This window comes from Ptychodera flava, chromosome 16 (assembly GCF_041260155.1).
Source record: "Ptychodera flava strain L36383 chromosome 16, AS_Pfla_20210202, whole genome shotgun sequence".
NCBI lineage: Eukaryota > Metazoa > Hemichordata > Enteropneusta > Ptychoderidae > Ptychodera > Ptychodera flava.
Window position 1 is genome coordinate 12,015,347 of NC_091943.1, and position 21,224 is coordinate 12,036,570.

Sequence of the window (21,224 nt, forward strand, 5' to 3'; positions counted from 1 at the left end):
TCATAATTTGAGTGTTTGATTGTTGTTGCCAACTGGTGAAATGTTTTTTACCTTTACGATCGATAACATTAAAGATTTGAAAATTAACGCGAGAGCAACCGAAATGAACAGAAAGAGAAAACAAAGAAATATGAAAAAAAGAAACTGAGATAAGAATATTTATGATCATCAAGTTTGACATGTAGGGGCATCAGTTCTTATGTCTGGAAACCTGCTCAAAGAAGATTGTTTTGAAAACTTACAATGAATCAAAAGAAGATATCTGGCATAATCTATACTGTGTTGTTGGTTAATTTGATCTTTTCACTTATGAAAAATGGCATTGTTGGTGTAGTGGTTGAGGGTTGCAACTGAAAAGTGCTGCGAAAAGAACATTGTGCTGCAATTGAGTGGAAAGCAAGCTTCCGTGTTGTTGTACAGTAGTTGTGAACTGCATGAATTGTTCCTCGTAACCATCATACTGTAGTGATTCAGTAAATCAAGACATCCTGCCCGTTTCAGAAAATATAACCCCAAGTTAAGTTATAGAACCTAAATTAAGACATGATAATAGGTATGAGAAACCTCAGAAAAGCATGATAGTTCAGTTCCCGTTGAATGCAGTTGTTATTGTTCAGAATTCATTACCACCAAATTAGGTTGTTTGGTAGAGCATGAAGAATACATCCCAGTGTTAGTTTGTATACAATCCTTAAAACTAGGGGATCGGGAAAGTGTCCAGAAATCTGCCAAAATCAAACCCATCCTCCATGATCCACATCAAACCGTTCTCCCTTATGTGTCTTCCCACGTCATACGTTTCCCTTGCATGTAAGCAGCGCTTGATGCTTTAAAAGCATGATGCTCAAGTTCATTGCATGTCTTGCATAGACTCCTGCGTAGAGGATTTAATAAGTTCTATTAACCCTTTCATGATATACACTTCCAGTTCTCATCCCTTGCCAAATTTACCGTAAAACCATTTGTTACTTGACTTGGCATCAGTACTTGTTCATTTGCAGAATCGTGAGAGCCACTACTTGTAACCTATTTGAAAATGTAAAATTGCGATTATATCTTTTGGCATTTCCTTGGCAAAATCTGTTTGAAAATATTCTAGAAATCAAAACACAAATGAAAAGGTGTATTGTTTTTACAGAACTTGAAAACCAGTGATATTGGCTTACACTTTAAGAAAAATACACTCAGCAGCGGAATAGCACTGATCGCATCTTTCATTAATATGCAAAAATAAATTATACTTGTTCACATTTTCCATAAGAACGACGAAAATAAAACCTGTCAGTGTTACAATGGATATTTAAAGTAACACAAATTATGGCTCGGACTACAAACTGCAACAACAGCCACGTATACAACATAAATTTGATTTCCGAATTTCAAGCAGTAGTGTCCGATCTGGCGCGCATGCAGCTATATTTAGTAACAAACCTGAAATCACGATCAGCGCTATTGAATGGACAATAAATTTGCAAAGTTTAACTTACAAATTTCATGCTTAAAAGCAACATTTGACTTTTCCGGCTCAAAATCATGAGTGAAAGGGTTGATTTTCGAATCTCTGGTAAGCGTATTTTATTTCATATTCTGTGGAACTAACAAGCTAAATAATAAGATCGCAGTTTTTTTTTGCATAAAGTTAACTTTAAAGATGTTAATCATTTCCATATACATTCAGTTTTATCATTTGCATGAACAGTGAAATGTGTTACTTAATTCTTCAGTTCAAAAGGATACTGAATTAAAGTTAACCTGTTTCTCTGCTCTTAAATATTTATGCTATGATTTTTGCACATTTCTGTATTTTATCCGTTTTACCAATTTCGTTGTTGTTATGTGTGCACTTTTTTAATTTTGCATGTGTTTATTTGTGGGTGTTTGTTTTGTTTTGTTTTGTTTTATTCTTGTGTTTTGTCCATGATGTGGTCGCCATGTCCATACAGGAGGACTATTTGGTGGATGGTATCTCCTTGCACTCGGTGAACTTTGATGAGTATTCGGGTATTGATGGACCCTACCGTTATTTTGAAGACGAGGTATAGCTAAGAGACTAATCTCTTCTTTTATGCTCTGAGGCATGGTCACAGCCCAATCTGTCTCTATGCATTCTGCAAATTCTGGTGGTGGTACTTCCGTAGTAATCTTAGTTTTTTTTCCCCTTTCTCTCAGCTCCGTTCCCCAATATTGACCCAAAGAATTTTCCCCATCATCATGGAAAATATCAAGCCATTTTTTTTTAGACAGTGATATTTCATGAAAGAGGGATGACAACCATTGCATGATAAAGACACTATTGCTTTTAATGCAGTTTATTCCAAGCTTAAGGCATTGTTGCATTTTATTCCGTTGTACATCAGAAGTCCTATCCTTGACAAATGAGATGAGTATGCTAGCTATATCATAACATGTATACAAGGGAAATCAAGCCACAGTTCAAATCTCAAAATTTGCAACTTTACGTATGGAAATCACCCTTAAAATGGTGTGCCATCATCAACCGTGGTAATAAAACAGATGGTGCATTCAGAGTCATCTTCCAAAAATTGTAGTGATTTGTTGTGGACTCCATCACTACATGCCATCCCGTGTGTTACAGGTCGATGCTACACTACAAAACTATAACATCAACAATTTCAGCCAGCTGTGTTTCAAGTCAAAATCTGATATAGAAATGCTGTTGCTCATTGCAAAAACCTATCTGTAAACCAGCCAACCTTCACAGTGTTTCCGTGATGACAGAAATAAGAATATGGCAACTTTGATGGTCCCACTGCTGCTCACATCAGAGGTCAAATATGGATGCAATTTGTGCACACTGCAGTCACATTGATTAAGCTGCACATAAACTACCTGCCTGTTTTCCCAATGTCCACCATACACTTGCATCCCTGATACTCTTGACATCCTGTCCAGAGACAGAGTGTCTTCTTTTATGCCACTTGAGGAACAGGTCACCAATATTCTCAATACCTACATATGAGTTAAGTCTGTACTCTCCACAAACATTCATACCTCTGATAGGAACACATATAGATCACACATACTCTCGACACTGCGAAATCATAAAAGTTTTGTCAAAACTAGCTTTAACATTTACATAGGACAGAGGAACTTACTGCAAGAGTTTTTCACCTGGCTCGCAATTAGCATCCTGTGTAATGCAATTTTGTATAGAGAAAAGAAGAGTGTTTTGCCATCACTTTATTACAACCAGCAAGCCCAAATAAACCCCCAGTATAATGTAACAGTGATGTGTCTTGAGAAGTAAAGAAATTAGGAAGCAAAGTTTCTCATCTAGCTACAAAGTTAAAGTAATATTTTACATACTATTTTCTAAAATTTATTGGGAACAGTCTGATTTCTACTTGCTTTCTGCTTGAGACTAATACTTTCCGAAATTTAGTGCCTTTTAATAAACTGTGCTTCTCATCTGCAGTGAACTATCTACAGTGAACTAATCTGGTTTATCTTGTGTTGCTTTTGTGCAAAGTGTGAACTTAAGTTTGTTTCTTTTCCCAAAGATACACGGCAACATGCTAGTACCCTTGCGCCTTGTCAACAGATAATATTGTACGTGTGTAAACTAAACTGATTTTGGCACAATAAATAAAAACATTGTAAGTTAGGATTTATTTTAAATACTGCAGCACCTAAAAAGCAAATATCTTAGTATACACTGTAAATGTCTGAGTACCAGTCTGAAAAATAATTGGTGTTTATTTCAATCAGAAGTATATTTCGCAAAACAGTAGGCCAGATTTATGAATTTCCTTATTTGTAATTATAACAGCAGGGAATATTGCATGTTTTCCACCTAATGTATTGAGAACTATTTTACTGTTAGTTTTGTACAAACATTCACACAGTAAAAAAACAATTGTAGATGTAACAATATATACATGTATAGTTTGCAGTGGCAATTGACTACAGTAATACTTTAGTACAGTGCATCTTTCTTTACAATGCATTGCTAGACATATTTAATCAATGATAAAGAAACATTTTCTTAATTGCAAGTTGTCTTAATTAAAGAGAAATACTGATTAGATCTAACAATAACAGAAGTCAGTTTTGAAGTGATCAGGCCAATTTAGAGATACTGTACAGCTAGACAAGTGTTAAAATGATGCATTGTGAATACAGACGTGGCGCACTGAGTATGCACAAAGTGTGAAAACTTATGTGGAAGCTGCACTGGAATGAGTCCCTGTATTAATCCGAAAATAGACGTATTATTAACTTGACAATTTTGTAACTCATAAGACCATTTACAACAAGGGATTAATTGACATTAGCAAAATGATTTGGTTATACATATGGACAAACAATAAACAAGAAGTGGGTTTTTTCTGAAAACAAAGATTGACAATTGCAAGAATGTTGCAGAAACAGACACTACTTATGTTAATTTCTAACTGTGTTGAAATTAATGTTCTTCTTTCTCTTACAAGTAGTGTATTATTAATAATCTAAATGGTTTAAGTTTAAAGCCGAGTGGGTGTAGTATTTTAACTATTTTCATGAAGGCACTGGACATTTCAACCGACTAATGGGGAACAATTTTGCCATTTGTAGCAGGGGATTGAATTGACCAATGTACAACAGAGGGATCCGGATGGCAGGGCTGACCGAGATCATTCTCAGGTACAAAAACTTTAAATAACTTTTACTATAAAAATAATGTTTTTATCATCAATAGAGCAGTAGTTGTTTTAGGTGTCCGCTAATGACTTGCAGCACAAGCAAAAGTATCCAATTTTTTTAAGAGCAGGATTGCATTCCAAAACACATTTTCACTGGATCAGACAGCCACAATAGCATACATGTATACATAACCTCCCATATTATATACATCACAATTTGTCCAATACACTTGAACTGACATATCAAGTACAAAGCCAGACTGCTCACTGTCAATTTTCGACAACACACATGGCTTCCACGCAACACACTTCCCTGCACCATCGACAAACTTTGCACTTCAACTATAGACATCAAACTGAACACATACACCACGATCTTTTCGATTCGAAAGTGTGCTATCCTATGTTTTTAATGCTTTTGTGCAATCTGTTTTTGAAATTTTCATACTAGTAAACGTATTAGTGTTGTTTTCTGTTAGTTTACTTGATTTATTAATGATTGTGCTGCCATATTCAGGCTTCACGCACAAGCTGCCTTCTCCTTTTCACAAGCAAAGTTTTGTTTTCAGATGTCAGCAAGTTTCATTGTATTGACTTGATTTCTTTGCTCAGTCTAGTAGCAATGTGTTCTTATTTACGTGTATACCAGTACATATAACAGACATTCTACAGACATGAACATTTTTGTTACAGTGCTTATGTTATTTTCTTATTCACAGTTTTTAGTGCTAGGTGTGCATTTTTATTATGTGCATATGTGGATGTATATTTTCCATCTTTACACTAACATACGTATATGTTTGCTATTCTGCTGCTTAAATTATACAGAAATACACTCCAGACTCTAGGGACTGACTTTATACTGACAGTATACATGCCAATATTCGATTTTGCAGCCCCCTTTTTTTGCAACTAATGTAAGTTCGCATAGTGCTGTATCCCTTGCCACCCTGGATCACAGAAGAAAAAGTGTAAAAATTTTGTAGGTTTCCCTCTGTTTATACAGACAGCATACATTTTATTTGCCGTGTTTTCAGTTAGCTTGCTCAGGTTTGCCAAGTGAGAATCGTTTGTTGCCAATTAAATTTGTTTTGACATAGAATATCTTCGATTTTTCTGTATTCGTTGAACATTCTTGAATGTTACCCCTTACAGGAGTCCTGTCATAGTTGTAGGTATGGCAAGTCATAACAAAACAGTTATAATTTTTTTTTATCACAACTAAGTGATGTGCAAGCAATATGTTGTTCAGCGTGTCGTGTACAAGACATGAGTACTTTCTTAATTAAAGGAACAAAATAATGTTGAGAATGTATTAAATTTCAGGTTTGTCACTTTATTGACTATACTAAAAGAAAATTTCTGAGCAGCTGTTACAAGAGCTTTTTTTTCACTTGTTAGAAATTCAAATAATATTGGAAAACTGAGAAGAGGAAGTTACTGTAAATTTTAGACGGTCTTCAGTCAATGATGCAGCAGCTTATCAGAAAAGTTTTTTGTCGATCAGTATCTGGCATGCTCTGTCAACCCTGCACTTGATCTCTGAACAGCTGCTCAGAAATCTTTTAGTTTTGGTTTATAAGTCATTCAGAATGATGTGGCATACTCGCTCACGAATGACGAGGAAACTTCCATGTGCAAATGTGCAGGCCCAATTTTCTCACGTTTGTTCAAACATCTTCTTCGATACTGCCCATCTGACAGCTTTCAAATTTAATGTGCATCTTTGTAGGGATACCCTTCTTGGGTTTTTTGTTAAAATTTGCATAAAATTTGAACACTTTGTAGAACTTTTTATTATGTTAACCATTTTGTTACAATTTTTTTCCTCGTTTGGAACAATTACTCAATCTTGGCCCAACATATTACATGAAAACTTTATACAAGGACAATGTACTATGATGTATATATGTATGTCTATCTACGTCATGGTACAATCGCTCATGGCTGCTGGGCAGCCATTCACTCATGATTTTTAGCTCCGCTGTCAGAGGCGGAGCTTATCAAGTAGGTTGATTTTCCGTGGTCGTCTGGAGTCCGTCAGCAATTGCCTTCTTCTCTGAAACCGCAAGTCCGATTGCTTTGAAATTTTATATGCAGTTCACTTGGGGTAACCTCACTTAAGTTTGTTCAAATAGTGGTGAAATTTGCATATTTGTATTTTTGGGGCATTTTTTACTGGTTTTGGTAAAAAAATCGTCTTCTCTGAAACCGCTTGTCCGATTGCTTTGAAATTTGATATGCAGTTTACTTAGGGTGACCTCAGTTAGATTTTTCAAATCATGGTGAAATTTGAATACTTGTATTTTTAAGGCAATTTTTGTCTTTAATTGTAAAAAAATCTTTGAAAATCTTCTTCAAAACCACCAGTCAGATAGCTTTGATATTTGGTACATAGGTCCCTAGGGATGATCTATTTCAGATTTCTTCAAATTGTGCAGAAATATGCAAATTTGCATTTTTAAGGCAACTTTTGCCATTTTTGGTCAAAAAATTTGTTTCTCAAAAAGTACTGGTCTGAAAGCTTTGAAATTTGGTATACAGGTTTCTATAGATTGACTAAGTAATATAAATTAAATTTCTGATGAAATCTGTAATTTTGTATTTTTCGGGGCAATTGTTGCCATTTTTGGTCAAAAAATGTGTATTTTGAAACTACTCATCTGGTAGCCTTGAAATTTGGTATACAGGTTCCTACAGATAAACTGAATGATATTCATTGAAATTGTGATGAAATCTGTAGTTTTGCATTTTTTGGGGCAATGTGTTTCTCAAAAAATAGTGGTCTGATAGCTTTGAAATTTGATATGCAGGTTCCTACAGATGAACTAAATGTGATATATTGAAATTATGGTGAAATCTGCAACTTCAAATTATGTTTAAATCTTCAATTGTGTATTTTTGCAGCTATTTTAGCCACTTTTTTCCGGCAATTGAAATGAGCTATCAAAGATTTCCACCTTCTTCATCAACATGTGTCAAAAATAGTTATTCTCTACATATACACAGCGGAGCTATATCGGCCGTTAGGTCGCTTGTTTCATATCTTTGAGCCATTTGGCACACATGTCCAAGCAGATCAATTTCAATCTTGGTAGACGGACAGTTCATCATGATGTACATATGTATATTTTTTCTTGATTGCACCAATCACTGACAAGAAGCGTTACAATCCAAACAGAGATCAACAGCTCCCAAAAGCTGTTGATCCACCAGGTACAATGTCATCCACAATGACTTGTTAGAATTATATTTCATCAAAAATTTAATAAGAACAACCATTTCAGTTAATTGCCCGTGTATTTGAATTTTAGGTGCTATCCAGGGACTCCGTTCATAATGTTTTGCAATTATAAACTAAGAGCAGAGCTATATCAGCCACTAGGTCACCTGTTGTTAAAAGGGAAGGATGGGTTATGATTCTGCATTTAAAAGTTTATCCAATCACTAGTTAGGGCTGAATGTATAGTAAACAGTATAACAGTATTTAACCATGACATGTTCTATAAATGTTGCATCATGCTACTATATATTACACTGTGCAAAAACAGATAGGTGCAAAAATTTTCTGGGTATCATCAAGCAGGGGATGGCAATGGATACAGCATTCAACTGTGAACTGATCTCATACATATACATTTCACTAACATTAAACATACAGCAAACGACATACTTATCCTCAACCTGTCGTAAACTATGAGCTTTGACCTTCGACCTTCCTGCATGTCCTCTGACCTCTAACTCTACCGGACCTGCTTTTAAAACTGAACCTTTATCATCTTTTCATCTGTGCTTTCACTTCTTCCCTTTTCATTGGTGTGGTACAGTTGGTTTCAACAGTCTGGGGTGCCACTCCTACCACCATACATTTATTACACACCCGAAAAAAATGCGCTTTTTCCATGGAATAAACAGTCGTATAAAATTTTGATAAAATTACAAAAGTTTACCTTTGCTTACAGTTTTTGTTGCTCGAATCAAGCCCAACTTTGAATTCTGAGCCACATCTCGAAGAGTCTTAAGTTCCTATAATCCCTGCGGTAGGAATGGTAGAGTCTCGACCCCCCAGACTGATCATTAATCACATGCTAAATCATGGCTTTATTTTTCACTACCATTTTCCATGCGCACCTCGAATGGAGCAGACTAGTGCAGACACTGCATATCACCATGCCAATAAACACATGGGAAATTCTGGGACGTCAAAGCTGACCACCAAAGAAATGAATGCTCTTAATTATAAGTACATGAATTCTGTAGGCTACGTTGGTCCTGGCTCAAACAACCAGCCAGATACTAGCTCAAAATATGCACTAGATTACGGCCTGAGCTCTGGTAAAGGCAAAGATAAATACCGGGATGTACCATTTGAGTACAGTGACAGGGGTGGGCCCTCCTCACGGCGCGACAGCGTCTATTCTGAATATTCTGATGATTACTATGTTATGCCTGACTATGACCAGTTCTTTAAGAAGGAATCGTGGATCCAAAAGGAGAAAAGTCTGATGCAGGGTCAGTATGCGCATGACGAGTATGAGAGAGAGCGGCAGAGTCGCGAGAGGGAGCGGGAAAGAAGGAGAAAAATTAGCCCTGGCATAGATCCCAGACACATGTATGATGGCGCAGAGCCTCTCCTAGATGATGGCCGTGGTAAGAGAGGTAGCTTTAGTAGAACAGAATTTGACAGTGGTGAAAGATACTACTCTGATAGACGACTCAGTGAGGACAGAGGCCATGACTGGCCAGACAGAGCTTCTAGTCAGGATCGACTAGATAGGAAAGTAAGCCAGGACTATGGAGACAGACGGTTAGATAGGGGAAACCATGACAGAAGATCAAGTCAGGAGTGGTTAGATAGAGGTATCCATGATCGGAGAGCTAGTCAAGAGTGGTTGGACAGGGGAGGTCATGAGAGGAGGTCTAGTCAGGAATGGCTGGACAGGACTAGTCAGGAGAGGTTAGACAGAAAGATGAGTAAAGATAGATCTGATCTAAGTCCGGACAAAGAGCACAGGATTTCACCTCTTGATAGTGGCAGGGGTGGAGACATGGCATCAGAGAGCAGGCCACGCAGAAGGTCCACTAGTAGTGCCGAGGAGAGCTACGGAAGCAGGAGAACCTCTCTCGATGAGAGTGGCGATCAGAGGCGTAGTAGCCAAGGAACGGCAAGAGATAAAGCTCACTATAGGCAGAGCAGCCTGGAAAGAATTGATGAAAGACTTGACAGTTATAGCGACAGCGCGCATAGAAACAGTAAATCGGGCGATCCACACAGTAAGAAAAGAAGCAGTGTGCAACATGAATCGTCCAGGGTGCCCAATGTAAGCAGGCAGCGCAAGAGTATTCAGATGGGGGAGCTTGAGACATTGAGAGAGGAGGATAGGTATCATGAACAGGAAAATGTTTCAGAGAGGGATAGTAGAGATAGGAGCTCAGGCCGTAAATATCGAAGTCTTGAGGCAAAAGAAATGATTGAGCTAGAAGATCAGCCACGGAACAGGACACAACCACATTCTACCAACAAGAAGGTGAACAATGGTTTAGCAATCATAAGTTACTAGTATACTTGTGTTTGCTTTACAAATTTCTGTTTGGTGTGCTTTTATTATTGTTTTAATAAATTTTGTTAATTTATCTCTCAAACTACATTAATGTTCAAATCAGTGCACCCTATATTTGACAACTTTTAATTTTGTTTTTTGTGTGACCTTCAGTTTTTTTGTTATGATACTAATACTTTTAGATTTTCCATACTTATTTTTAAATATATTGTAAATATTTGGATCTTTGACTGTTTATTTTTGCCAAAAAATTTATCAGAGTGTTATATTCCTCGCACTCGATGTCACGGCTTGCCTTGTCTTCATGTATACTGCATTAGTTCATCTCATCTCATCTCATCCATTGTTTTGTTTGCTTCTTACATAAGCTCAGTGGCGGAGATACAGGCTTCTCCCAGCCCCTCCTTTTTCACCTCAATGACTCCCCTCCCCTTTGAGAATCTGTGCCCGCATTCGTGGGAAATATTAAAGCGCAGCAGTCGTGTACATCACATTCTTGAAGTGCCAATATTAGACCTGGGAACTGTCTTTAAAAAAACATCGTGCGACATTTAAGTCACACCATTTCTGTAACTTTGGCTGTTGCTGCTTTTGAGGACATTGTGGCCATCTTGAGGGAAGTGTCCAGTCTGCTCCACTTGCACACTCTGTTCGACACTCTGTTGCAAGCATAAAATGTGTGCCTCTAACTATTGTGTTCAAAAAAAAACAACCCAGAAAACCTTTGCCTGACTTCATATCATGGTTCTGGGATTGATAAGCACCCTATTGTTACATTGAAGTTTAGAATCCCATCTCTTGTACTGTCCCTGAAAACATGTTGGATAATTACATCATACCCTTTCTTCTACAGTCAAAAGTAGAGCCACCAATTGTGACCCACCCCCCCCCCCTCCCCCCGAAAAAAAATGACTAGTCTTGTTTAATTTTGACAATCAAGTTTTGTTTAGTTTCTTCAGAGACATTATTACAGGTTGCAAGGTTATTTATTGCAATCCCAAATGTCTAGCACTTACATTTGTGGTGCTATACCTTCCAAAGTGCTCAAGAAACCACATTAAAATGCATATGTAAACAATATTAAGTACATGACAAATAGAAAGTAATTTGTGGTAGATAAAGCAGCATGGATCTAGTGAAATTTATGATAAATGAACAGTAAGTTGCAGAATGTATCAGTTATGACCTTTGCCCTTTCACCTCAAGTTGACAGTTTCTGTTTGTCTGAGCTTTCGGTGGCTAATATTGGCACATAACATTCCACTTTGTACATGGCATGACATGTCACCACAGTGAACTGCATACACGTCACATTTAACTTTATTTTTTTACCAAAACTGTCATGTGAAATAGAAATGCCGTGAGAAATTGATGCCTTAATTTGTCAAACCTGGTCTACTCTCACCACTTTGAGACTTACACTGTTTATATATGTGTATAATTATCTCTCTGTCGCGTTGTGTAGTTAGCATTTCTTTGGTGTTTGAGAGTGGACCAGAGTATGACTTGCTTAAGGCAGGATGTGCTTCCACAACCACCAAAAATTGTTCACCAATATTTTGTCGCAAGATTGACTAACCCCTTCCCCTCTGTTGCCTGGAAAATTACATCAAGAACTAACACTGCCACCCTGATTTACCAAAACAGTTACCATCACTGCTGTAAAACTAATCCTCTCTTCATTTGGGCGTGCAGCAAATGGAAAGTTCCCCTGCACCCTGTCTATTTTTTTCTTTGTACAATACACTATGTTATATTAAATCCTTTTGTTTCCCTTATTTTTCATGCACAGGGCTTGTACCATCAGATCAACTGGTGGGATTGAGCCACAACTTGTGGTTTCAAATCCTTCAGATACTTAGCAGGCCTCATGACTCCCTAAGTCACAATGAGTTTAATCCAGTTGGCACACCCTACCTTAACGCCAATTAAGGTTGACATATGCCTTTGTAGAAAGATTTTCAGCATGACATTGTCAATTGACACACATTGGCAAGTGCTGCTCTTACAAGATCACGTTTTGATTTTTTCCCTTTAACGATGTTGTCTTTGTCATGCTACCAAGCAAGCTTCTGAAACGTTTATGCCATATTACCTTGATTTTGTCTTTCGTTTATGACGTACCAGGTTCGTGATCTACCTCAGAAAGGACAAGATGCGGCCGGTGATCCCAGTTCAGCCCCAGAAAAATCAGGACCAGGTAGTTTCTTCACAAACGTCTTAAAGGACTGGAATCTCATGCGTTAAATGACCAGCAGTGAAACTTTGTGGTTTGTCAGACCTGTGGGTAAGCAGAAGAAATAAAAAAGTGGAAAAATAGAAGATTACAGAGCAATTGATGCCTACTACATTCAACAGCCATACTCTTCCTACCATTCAAATAAACACTATACCTAGTATGCTGATAAAGCCATTCAAACTGCAGACTAACAGAGCAAGCGAGGATAGTTTACAAGTCACCAACACAAAATTTTCACACGCAGCAATTAACAATCATAGAATCATATCAAGTTCTTCTGTCGTTTACATTTTTACTCTCAATTCTTGACACACCACAAACTTTTACTCCTGGGAATTCTCTTTTCTGTGCTTGTAATGGGGTTCTGTCTCTCTGTTCATCCATGGTCATATGGCTCTCATCTAACCTCTGCATGTGTTTATCAATGCCATTTTCCACAGATATCAGTGCTGCATTTCCTCATTGGATGGTGCTCAGCTTTGATGGTGCTCTAGGTATCAGGCCAATTGAGACGGCCATGAGTTGTATGTTTGAGATGGTGCATGAGACTCGTGGCAAAGTTTCTAGTCATGATTGTGCATGTGTGTACTGATAAATATATATGTATGTATGTATAGAATTACCAGAAGTGCAGGTATGGCACTGTGAGTGCAAATTCATATTTAAATATACATGTGTATGTTTATGAACGAACGAATACACACAAAATAACACAACATGAGCACACATGTACGTAAGTGCCTGTATGTCATGAGGAATGATAAATGCCTGTGTGCACACTGACCATTGTCTGTGTGCAAACATGCATCATGTGTACCTTCATGCATGCTTACAATTGCACTCTCAAACTCATCATTCTTTGGTGTTTCCGGTGGTTTGTGCACATCCAGAAAAAACCTTGATAACAATAAAGTTTAGACTTTTAAGGAATAAAGTACCAATAAAAGCATGCACATGAAGAGTGTATGATCTCTCTTGCATGTACACCAGTTGTGGAATATAAGTTTATTTGGGCTCAAAAAGGCAGTTTAAGCTAGAAAGTTTCCAAGTGGATGTGTAGAAGTCAAAAATTTAAGTGTTCACGAAGGAAAAAGATATCTGACACAAAAATTATTAAATATAAAATTGTAACTCACCGATTCTATTTTTCCAATATTTCACTTTAAAGTTTTTTATTTTCAATGAGAAATGAAAATATAGGTTACAAGTTCTTTTAAAGTAAAGAGAATATTTTTTCGCTGGAATGCTGTTACAGTATATTTATGTCATTTTTGAGCTCGTAGTATGCTGTGTTGAGATCTAGAGCAGTGTGAATTTCCGTCTATCCCTTCACTGTGTCTAAGCAAAGCATATTTTATATAATAAAAAGTTGTAGTTCACAAGAGGAAATAGAGGAAAGCACGGTAAAAATATAAAGGCAACTTCATTAAAATAAATCTGTCAGTTTAAGGTAAAATCCCCCTCAGGGACAGATATTTAATTCAGACTCTCAATATTTTACAATTCTTTTCTAGTTTACCACTTGTTGCGGCTCATTTAAAAGCTCTTGTAGCAAGAAATTTTCACCATCTTAAATTTTCGAAAATAAAAAAATATTATTTTTCCACATAGAGTTTACACAGGGATGGTGGCCATTTTGAATTTCAAATATTGGTAAATATTGGGTAATTTGTTTCCCTAATACCAAACTTTGCACGATGACCCCTGATTTTCATTCCTCTTTGGGTAAGAGTATAATTTAAAGTGTCATCAAGGAAAGTTTGAGCAAAAGTTTTAGTCTTTCACTTTCGAGTCGTGAACTACCTCAAGTATGCATTTATTGAGTTGAACTTTCCTCATGATCAGATGTTACACAAGCACAGTGAAAGGATAAGACAGAAATCATAAGTATACTTCACTTTGGTTGTTGGACTATGCACATGTTACTCAATGAAACATGGCAAGACTGAAGATTGATGGACACAGATAGGGATACATATCACGGTGGAATGTGCCTCAGGGATAGATATTTGGAGCCTGAAATTTCTATAAAACCTGATGATCTTCCACTTGTGCACATACCACCTTAATCACACGAACTGCAAGGAGTTGTTAGCATAAAGGATCGAGAACATGACAAAAGGTGTGTCCTGGGAAACCTGTTTCATATCCACAGGTTTGTGTCTACCAATCTTCACTGATGCCACTAGCATTCAAAAGTACATTTCAGGAAGTGCTGGCTTATCTAACTTTCCTATCATACATTATTTTCCTATTGTGTAGGGAGAATAGCCGATGATGTTTATCCGCCACCATACCGACAGTCAACAGCTAGTCCGAGACACATACCAGGATCAACAGATCCCTCGCCACAATACCTTAGACCAGCAACAGATGATGTGCAGAGGCCTCCACATGCCACTCCGGAGAGCACACCACCAGAATTCCGTACCCCTGACAGAGGCAGATCAAGATCCAGCAGCAAAGCAGGACTTCCATCTGATGTCAGAGGTCACAGTCCCAGCCCAAGTCCCGGACCAGGTCGTCGACAATTCCCCCCACAGGATCCCCAAAATGGAAGCACTTCTTCACCCAAAAAAGGAACCGGTAGGAAGTTGCCACAATTGCCAACTGAACTAGATCAACAGAGGGCCAGAGATAACCTCCTGGCGTCATCAGCCCAGCCTGTCGGGAGACCACGTTCCAGACCAACATCTCCACAACCACGGCGAAGATCAGTCTCAAGAGAACGCGATAAAAGCCCTTCGAAGGGCAATCGAAACACTGTAAGAACATCTCCGACAAAAAGTGAGGGTAGAGTTAGTCAATATAGTGGACAGAGTAGATCTCCAGATAGAGCTAGATATATGGAAGATACGTATCGCCATCCAAGTGATGTACCGCCATCTTATGAAGCCGCCGCTCGCCAGCCACAGCCACCGACACCTAGTCGTCATAGTGCACTAACATCACGTGTACCAAACGGCCTATCAACAGCATCGCAACAGGACAGGGGTAGGGGCCATGGTGTGCCAAATTTCAGCCCACCTCAGCAGCCGGGAACAGCACGGTCACGTGGCCCTGGCCGTACACGCAGTGGACATAGCAGTGGAAGTGCTGGCGTTACAGGACACACAGACTCTGATGAGGAAGGTGACTGGTACTGAACCTTTTGAAAAACTATTTAATCCACAGAGCTGTTTATCCACGAAAGTGCAACTATGACTGCCAAATTTGTTGCTTGCTGTCTTCTGCCTATATCTCAGTGTACTCTTTTCGTCTGGATTTTTTCAATAACCAATGTGAAATCGATGTCTGCAACAATGAACACTGTGCAGTACTGCTGTGGAAGAGATATCTAGTCAGTTGCAATAGTGGCAGAAAAAGTGACAACTCTTCGAGCTGTAGCAGCTGTGTGTCCATTGCTTGAGAAGAAAAAAAAAGCACATAGACTTCAAAAGCATCATGTAACCATGGTGATGGAACAAAACTAGAGTATTAAATTATTTAAAAAATTATCAAGTAAATTGATAAGTTTTCTACCATAAAAATGGGAGAAAACTCCTAAATGTAGACAAGATCTGTAGTTAGTGATGGAGGAAGGACTTCTTATTCTTTTCATGTACATAAATTGTTGGATTTCCTGTACCATCAGCTTTACATCACATTTCTGCACCTATTTTGTATATATCATTGGGCAGTGTCAAATTAGTGGCTAGAAATTCTAGAGTTTGTGACAGTTTAGACAGTAGATCCTCAACATAATTATGACAAAAGTTTATTTCATTGTGTCAAACATTTTTGAAATTCAGCAGAGCACTGTCTGTTTATTTATTGGTGAAGTATTGTACATTCTTATATTCAAAGAAAAAAAGTTGTGCTTTTTCCACAAAATATTATTCATTCCATCAGCTCTCTTCCACTTTGCTGACAATCATTCTGGTCTAAAAGGAAAAAAACGGAAAAACTGCTACACCAAGTTCATATCATTTTGATTTATGCAAATTCTATTTATGTATAGTATTCCGTTGTACATTTTTCCTTATTGATAATTAGGATAACGTACATAGAGCTAAAAAAGTTTGGCTGTTGTATTGTGTAATGTTTTATTTTCTATGCCTAAGAAATCTCATTTTTCAGCAGGGCTTACCCCCTCCCGATAAGATATTTGTTTTACATTTGTGTAATATAATATAATTTTTAAGTACATTATTTGCATCTTATTGTTTCTCAAACATCGACCGACTATGCAAGCTGCAGTTATGGATACATTTTTTGAATCAGATTTGTTTTTGCCAGACACTTGTAATTAATGTGCATAAATATTGATCCAAATTTAATGCTAGTATGAGAATAGGTTTGTATACAAATATCAGGTGGTTGTACATTTTTCTCTGAATTTACTCTTATTTATGGACGAGTTGCGACATTTTATAAGACTTTTTGCATCTTTTTCTGACGTATAAAGTAAGTTTACAGGGTAGACAAGGAGAGGTCATCATTGGAGGAGATTACAAACTTGTCGCTTGTTTCCATGGACGATGCTACTGATTGGACGATGTAAATCACATGATGCAGATTGATTGACACATGAAAGAGGCTGAAAGCAAGGAGCCTTGTTGATTCATGGCACAACAGTTTGTGTTACCACTACAAAACCCTACCTAGCGTGCAATAGATATAAAAAAAAGGAAAAAAAAATAGATAGATAGATAGATATTCCTATTATAATTAAAATTTACACATAAAAAATCACACAGACACATACATACATAGTACACCCACTGCCTACACTAACATTACAAAGCATTTAGAACATTGGAGCTAAGAACTTGAAAAAAATTATGTACTATTTCCAGCATCTTAAGTAAACTTTTAGCCAATGTAGTTAGTAATACAGTTTTTTAAACCTAGTCTATATCCATTTCCCATTTACTGGTCTCCCCATTCTGACGTAATAACAAAATTTGTTTATTTTTTCACAATTTATCAGACCTATGAGCAAAAAATATCAATTCCAAAATACGGAAAATTATAGATGGATCATTTCCTTGATTGATTTTAGCTAGGTGTCATTTCATCATTACTGGGTCATAGTTCATAGAAGGGGTTATAGGTCATAGTCCGGTCACGCTCCCAAAGATCTGTACTCCATTTTACCAATGGCTAGCTGTTAGCAGTTGTAGCTAGGTCAGTGTCCATTTGATACCAACTTTTATATGATGGAAACTCGTATGTGATAGACGGTAAGGATGAAATGCATCTACATGTGACATATCCATTAAATCTACATGCAGTGCTGTATGTTAACCATACCAATTGAATAGAATTTAGCAGAGTGGTGTATAGTGGATTCCTTGTCGTCCCACAGTGCACTCGACTTATAAAGTGACCCCAATCTGTCAAATTTCAACAATTTGAAACAACTCTTTGAATCCTGTCTTGTTCATTTTAATTGCTAAAATGAAAGGGGTTGACAGTTGTACTGTGGTTTTCAGAAAGTACCATTCATGTTTTTAAAATATGTGAACATCATTTTATCACCTTTGACAGCATTTGCCAATTTTTTCAGGAGACCTAGTAAAATACATTTGAGTAATAAAATGTCAGAAGGATGTCTTTTGAGATTTTCAAAACAATTTCATTAATTATAAAAAATGCTACAAAGCTTCTGTGTTCCAAATGTCTACTCGGACTGTCATTTTCCCTTAATTTCCTTTTGCTGACCTTCATGTTTAATGTAATATTTGTCTGGTAACAAGGAGTCATTTTTATTTCACAGTATGCAAATAAGCTGATGGAAAGTGGTTTAAGAAAAAAAACAACAGTGTTTCCCTAGAAAGGAAACTTTGTGTTGATGTGTATGAGGAACAATTCTTTGTATAGAGTCTCTCTTCTTCAAACATGGCCGAAATCTGAAGCCTGATTAAGTGCAGTGCATTGTGGGATAGCCAAGAGATCAATTATAATAGTATGTAGAAATTAAGAAGGGATTGCTGAGTAACACTGTATACAACCAACAGTTATGGATAAAAGATGGTCCAGCATGGAATGAAAAGCTTGAAAACTAAACCTGATTTCCTCTATGGATTTGTTATTACCCATGAATACTGAACACACAGCATGGTCATAAAATGGTGGTCAAAATTGAAGTACCCAACTGTCAGCAATCTGTAGAAAGTTCAATGCTGCTGGCTAACATCATGTTGACACATCTGTCTTTGTGTATGCCAAAATGCTTGCCAGAATCAATGTGATTTGTACTGTGTGTCCAGTATTCCGGGATCAAATTACAATATAAAAAGAAATTCCTTCCATGGTTTTAACTTGTTTCAGCTGTCAATCAGTGTATAGTCATTTCATAATTTATGGTAATAAATCCTACCATTGCATTGGTTTTTATAAAGAATTTAAAATTTAACTGCTGTGTGGAGTTTTTTTGCTTCTGTGTATGTGCTTACTGTATTGGTACACAGTCCGTGTGTGGAGGGACTGTGATTGGTAGAAAGTATTGAGTGAAGTAGTATTCACTTCACAAATCTAAACTTCAAAGATTAAATATTGATACAGGCCGGTTAATTCCATCAAACTTATTACATTAATCACAGTCCGTCCTTCTACAGACAAATACTGCGGTTAGACCAGAGCTCATTGGCAAGGTTGTATGTGATTGGTCCATTTCACAATATATAACATGGTCTGTGTTTGGGTCATTTCATTATATATATACAACATGCCTGTGATTTGTCCATTTCATCATCAGTACACTAATTTACGAAATCATTCAAGGTATGATCTTATAACCTCCAATGAGCTGTGGATCAGCCCAGTGCTTGTCAATTTCTAAGTGTGTGTAAATTTATACAAATGATGCCTAAGATCATCTTTATGGTGGAAATTCTATTTCAACTGTAAACTGCACTGAAAATAGACCGAACATACATTCTTGGATGGTCTTTGATGATGTTTGTGATTTGTCCAGATCTCTGTTGGAACAAGTGGTAGTTGCATACAACTGATGTCAAAACCATTGACATATCTTCTGACATACTCATATAGTCAATTCATACTGCTGCGGAATCGAAATTTACCAGATCTCTTGTCGGACATTCCAAACATTAACGGTTCCATCACTCAAGTTGACAGCACTGCCACAGGGCAAAGACCACAACAAAGCTGCATGAATTGTTGCAAAAATATAAAGTCTCAAAGCACAGTTCACTTCAGGCCAATCCAGTGACATCGGGTGAACCTTGAATTTCTGCCCACTTGTGGCCATCTGAGACGTCTTTTGTGTAATTCTTTAGACCTAATATGACTGTAACTTTTACAAAGACGTTTTCCATATTACTATTTCAACCATTTATCGCCAATTATTGTTACAACAAAAATAAATTGTGATGTGGGATGAACACATTGTGAACTCTTTCAAATGATTGCCTAAGGAGGAAAGAATTACATCACTAGTATTTGTTTTACAATGTTTATGCACAGCTAAAGTTATAATCACAATTTTCATTTAAATGTTAAAGATTGGTGTGAAAAAAAAGACAAACAAACCCAAGAAAGTGTAAATTTTGTTCATCCGTCATCACTATGCAATTATCCACAAAAGAATTCCAATCATGTTCATGAATGCTGTTGAGCAAGTCACCGCTTCAAAATGAACAAACGTTAATGAAGTGGTCCATGAAATATCATTTTGTTTGTCCAAATGAAAGTTTTGTGGTCATGGTATTATCAATTTTTGGATCATAAGACCCGATAAACCTTTCATTAAAACCTGCTGTGAACGTTATTATATATAAACGGTATTCATTTGCAGCATGTTTCAAGAAGTCAAACGACACAAACTACTTTTCGTATCAAAGAACATTCACGAAAAAAGCAAAAAAGAGCGATTGTCCTTGTAATCAACTCATAGCTGTGTTTTGAAGACAAAATCACGATTTCGCTGCTAATCAGCTGGTATGAAACCGGTTGTTTTGTATGCCATTTTGGCCTAAAAGTCAGTCTAGCAAGGGAATCACGCAAAATAGTGATGAACAAAATCTGAACTCTATATGTAACACCTTAAACTTTAAAGAGAATGACTGTACCGTATTATCTTTCAAAACCAAATAATTTTTCGCGCAATGTTGCAAGTTCATTTAAACCAAATACACTGAAAGGGTTTTACACGTTTAGAATTCCGGAAATGTTGCTGTATATAAGAAATATTATCTCTGGAAACCTTACAATGAAATTTTTCTCAGCTCAAGAATTTTTGCTCGATATTTTTCAAAGGACTGTTAATGTCTGCGACAGTTTAGCGATAAACGGTGCTGTGGCGGTCTAGTCATGGTTAGACACCTTTAGACAATTTAGAGGCAAACTCAACAAAATTCGATGCTCATCAGACTACATCTGTGCTTCGACGCCTGTCAATTTTCTTCAGCTGTCGTAACGATTAGGACAATAGAATAGGAAACTGTCAACTGTCCAATCCCAACAGAAGTCAATACACGCGTATTAAAACGTTCATCGTTTTAAAAATACATTCACTACACATCCATCGGACAGCCTGTACACCGTGTGTGTGTGTGTGTGTGTGTGTGTGTGTGTGTGTGTGTATATATATATATATATATATATATATATATACACACACACACACACACACACACACACACACACAATCTAAGTCTTACTCCTGTAATAACACAGTATCGACAGTACGCTGGTGCGTAAGTTAGCCGAATGAAGGGGCCATTCTATAGACGTCACTGAACTTTGCCCAAAATCAAGTTATCTACGCACAAT

At 37.1% G+C, this 21,224-nt stretch overlaps 1 protein-coding gene across 1 annotated transcript in view; it reads left to right on the plus strand.

Annotated features, from left to right (window-relative positions):
• LOC139113957 (voltage-dependent calcium channel type A subunit alpha-1-like) overlaps nt 1-18,843 on the plus strand; it is a 65,395-nt gene extending 46,552 nt beyond the window's left edge. The window contains exons 38-42 of the mRNA XM_070675431.1: nt 1,944-2,036; nt 4,576-4,644; nt 8,789-10,171; nt 12,332-12,404; nt 14,706-18,843. Coding sequence (XP_070531532.1) covers nt 1,944-2,036; nt 4,576-4,644; nt 8,789-10,171; nt 12,332-12,404; nt 14,706-15,589 — 2,502 coding nt within the window. The 3' untranslated portion in view covers nt 15,590-18,843. The remainder of the gene's footprint in view (nt 1-1,943; nt 2,037-4,575; nt 4,645-8,788; nt 10,172-12,331; nt 12,405-14,705) is intronic.
• The last annotated feature ends 2,381 nt before the right edge of the window (nt 18,844-21,224 follow it).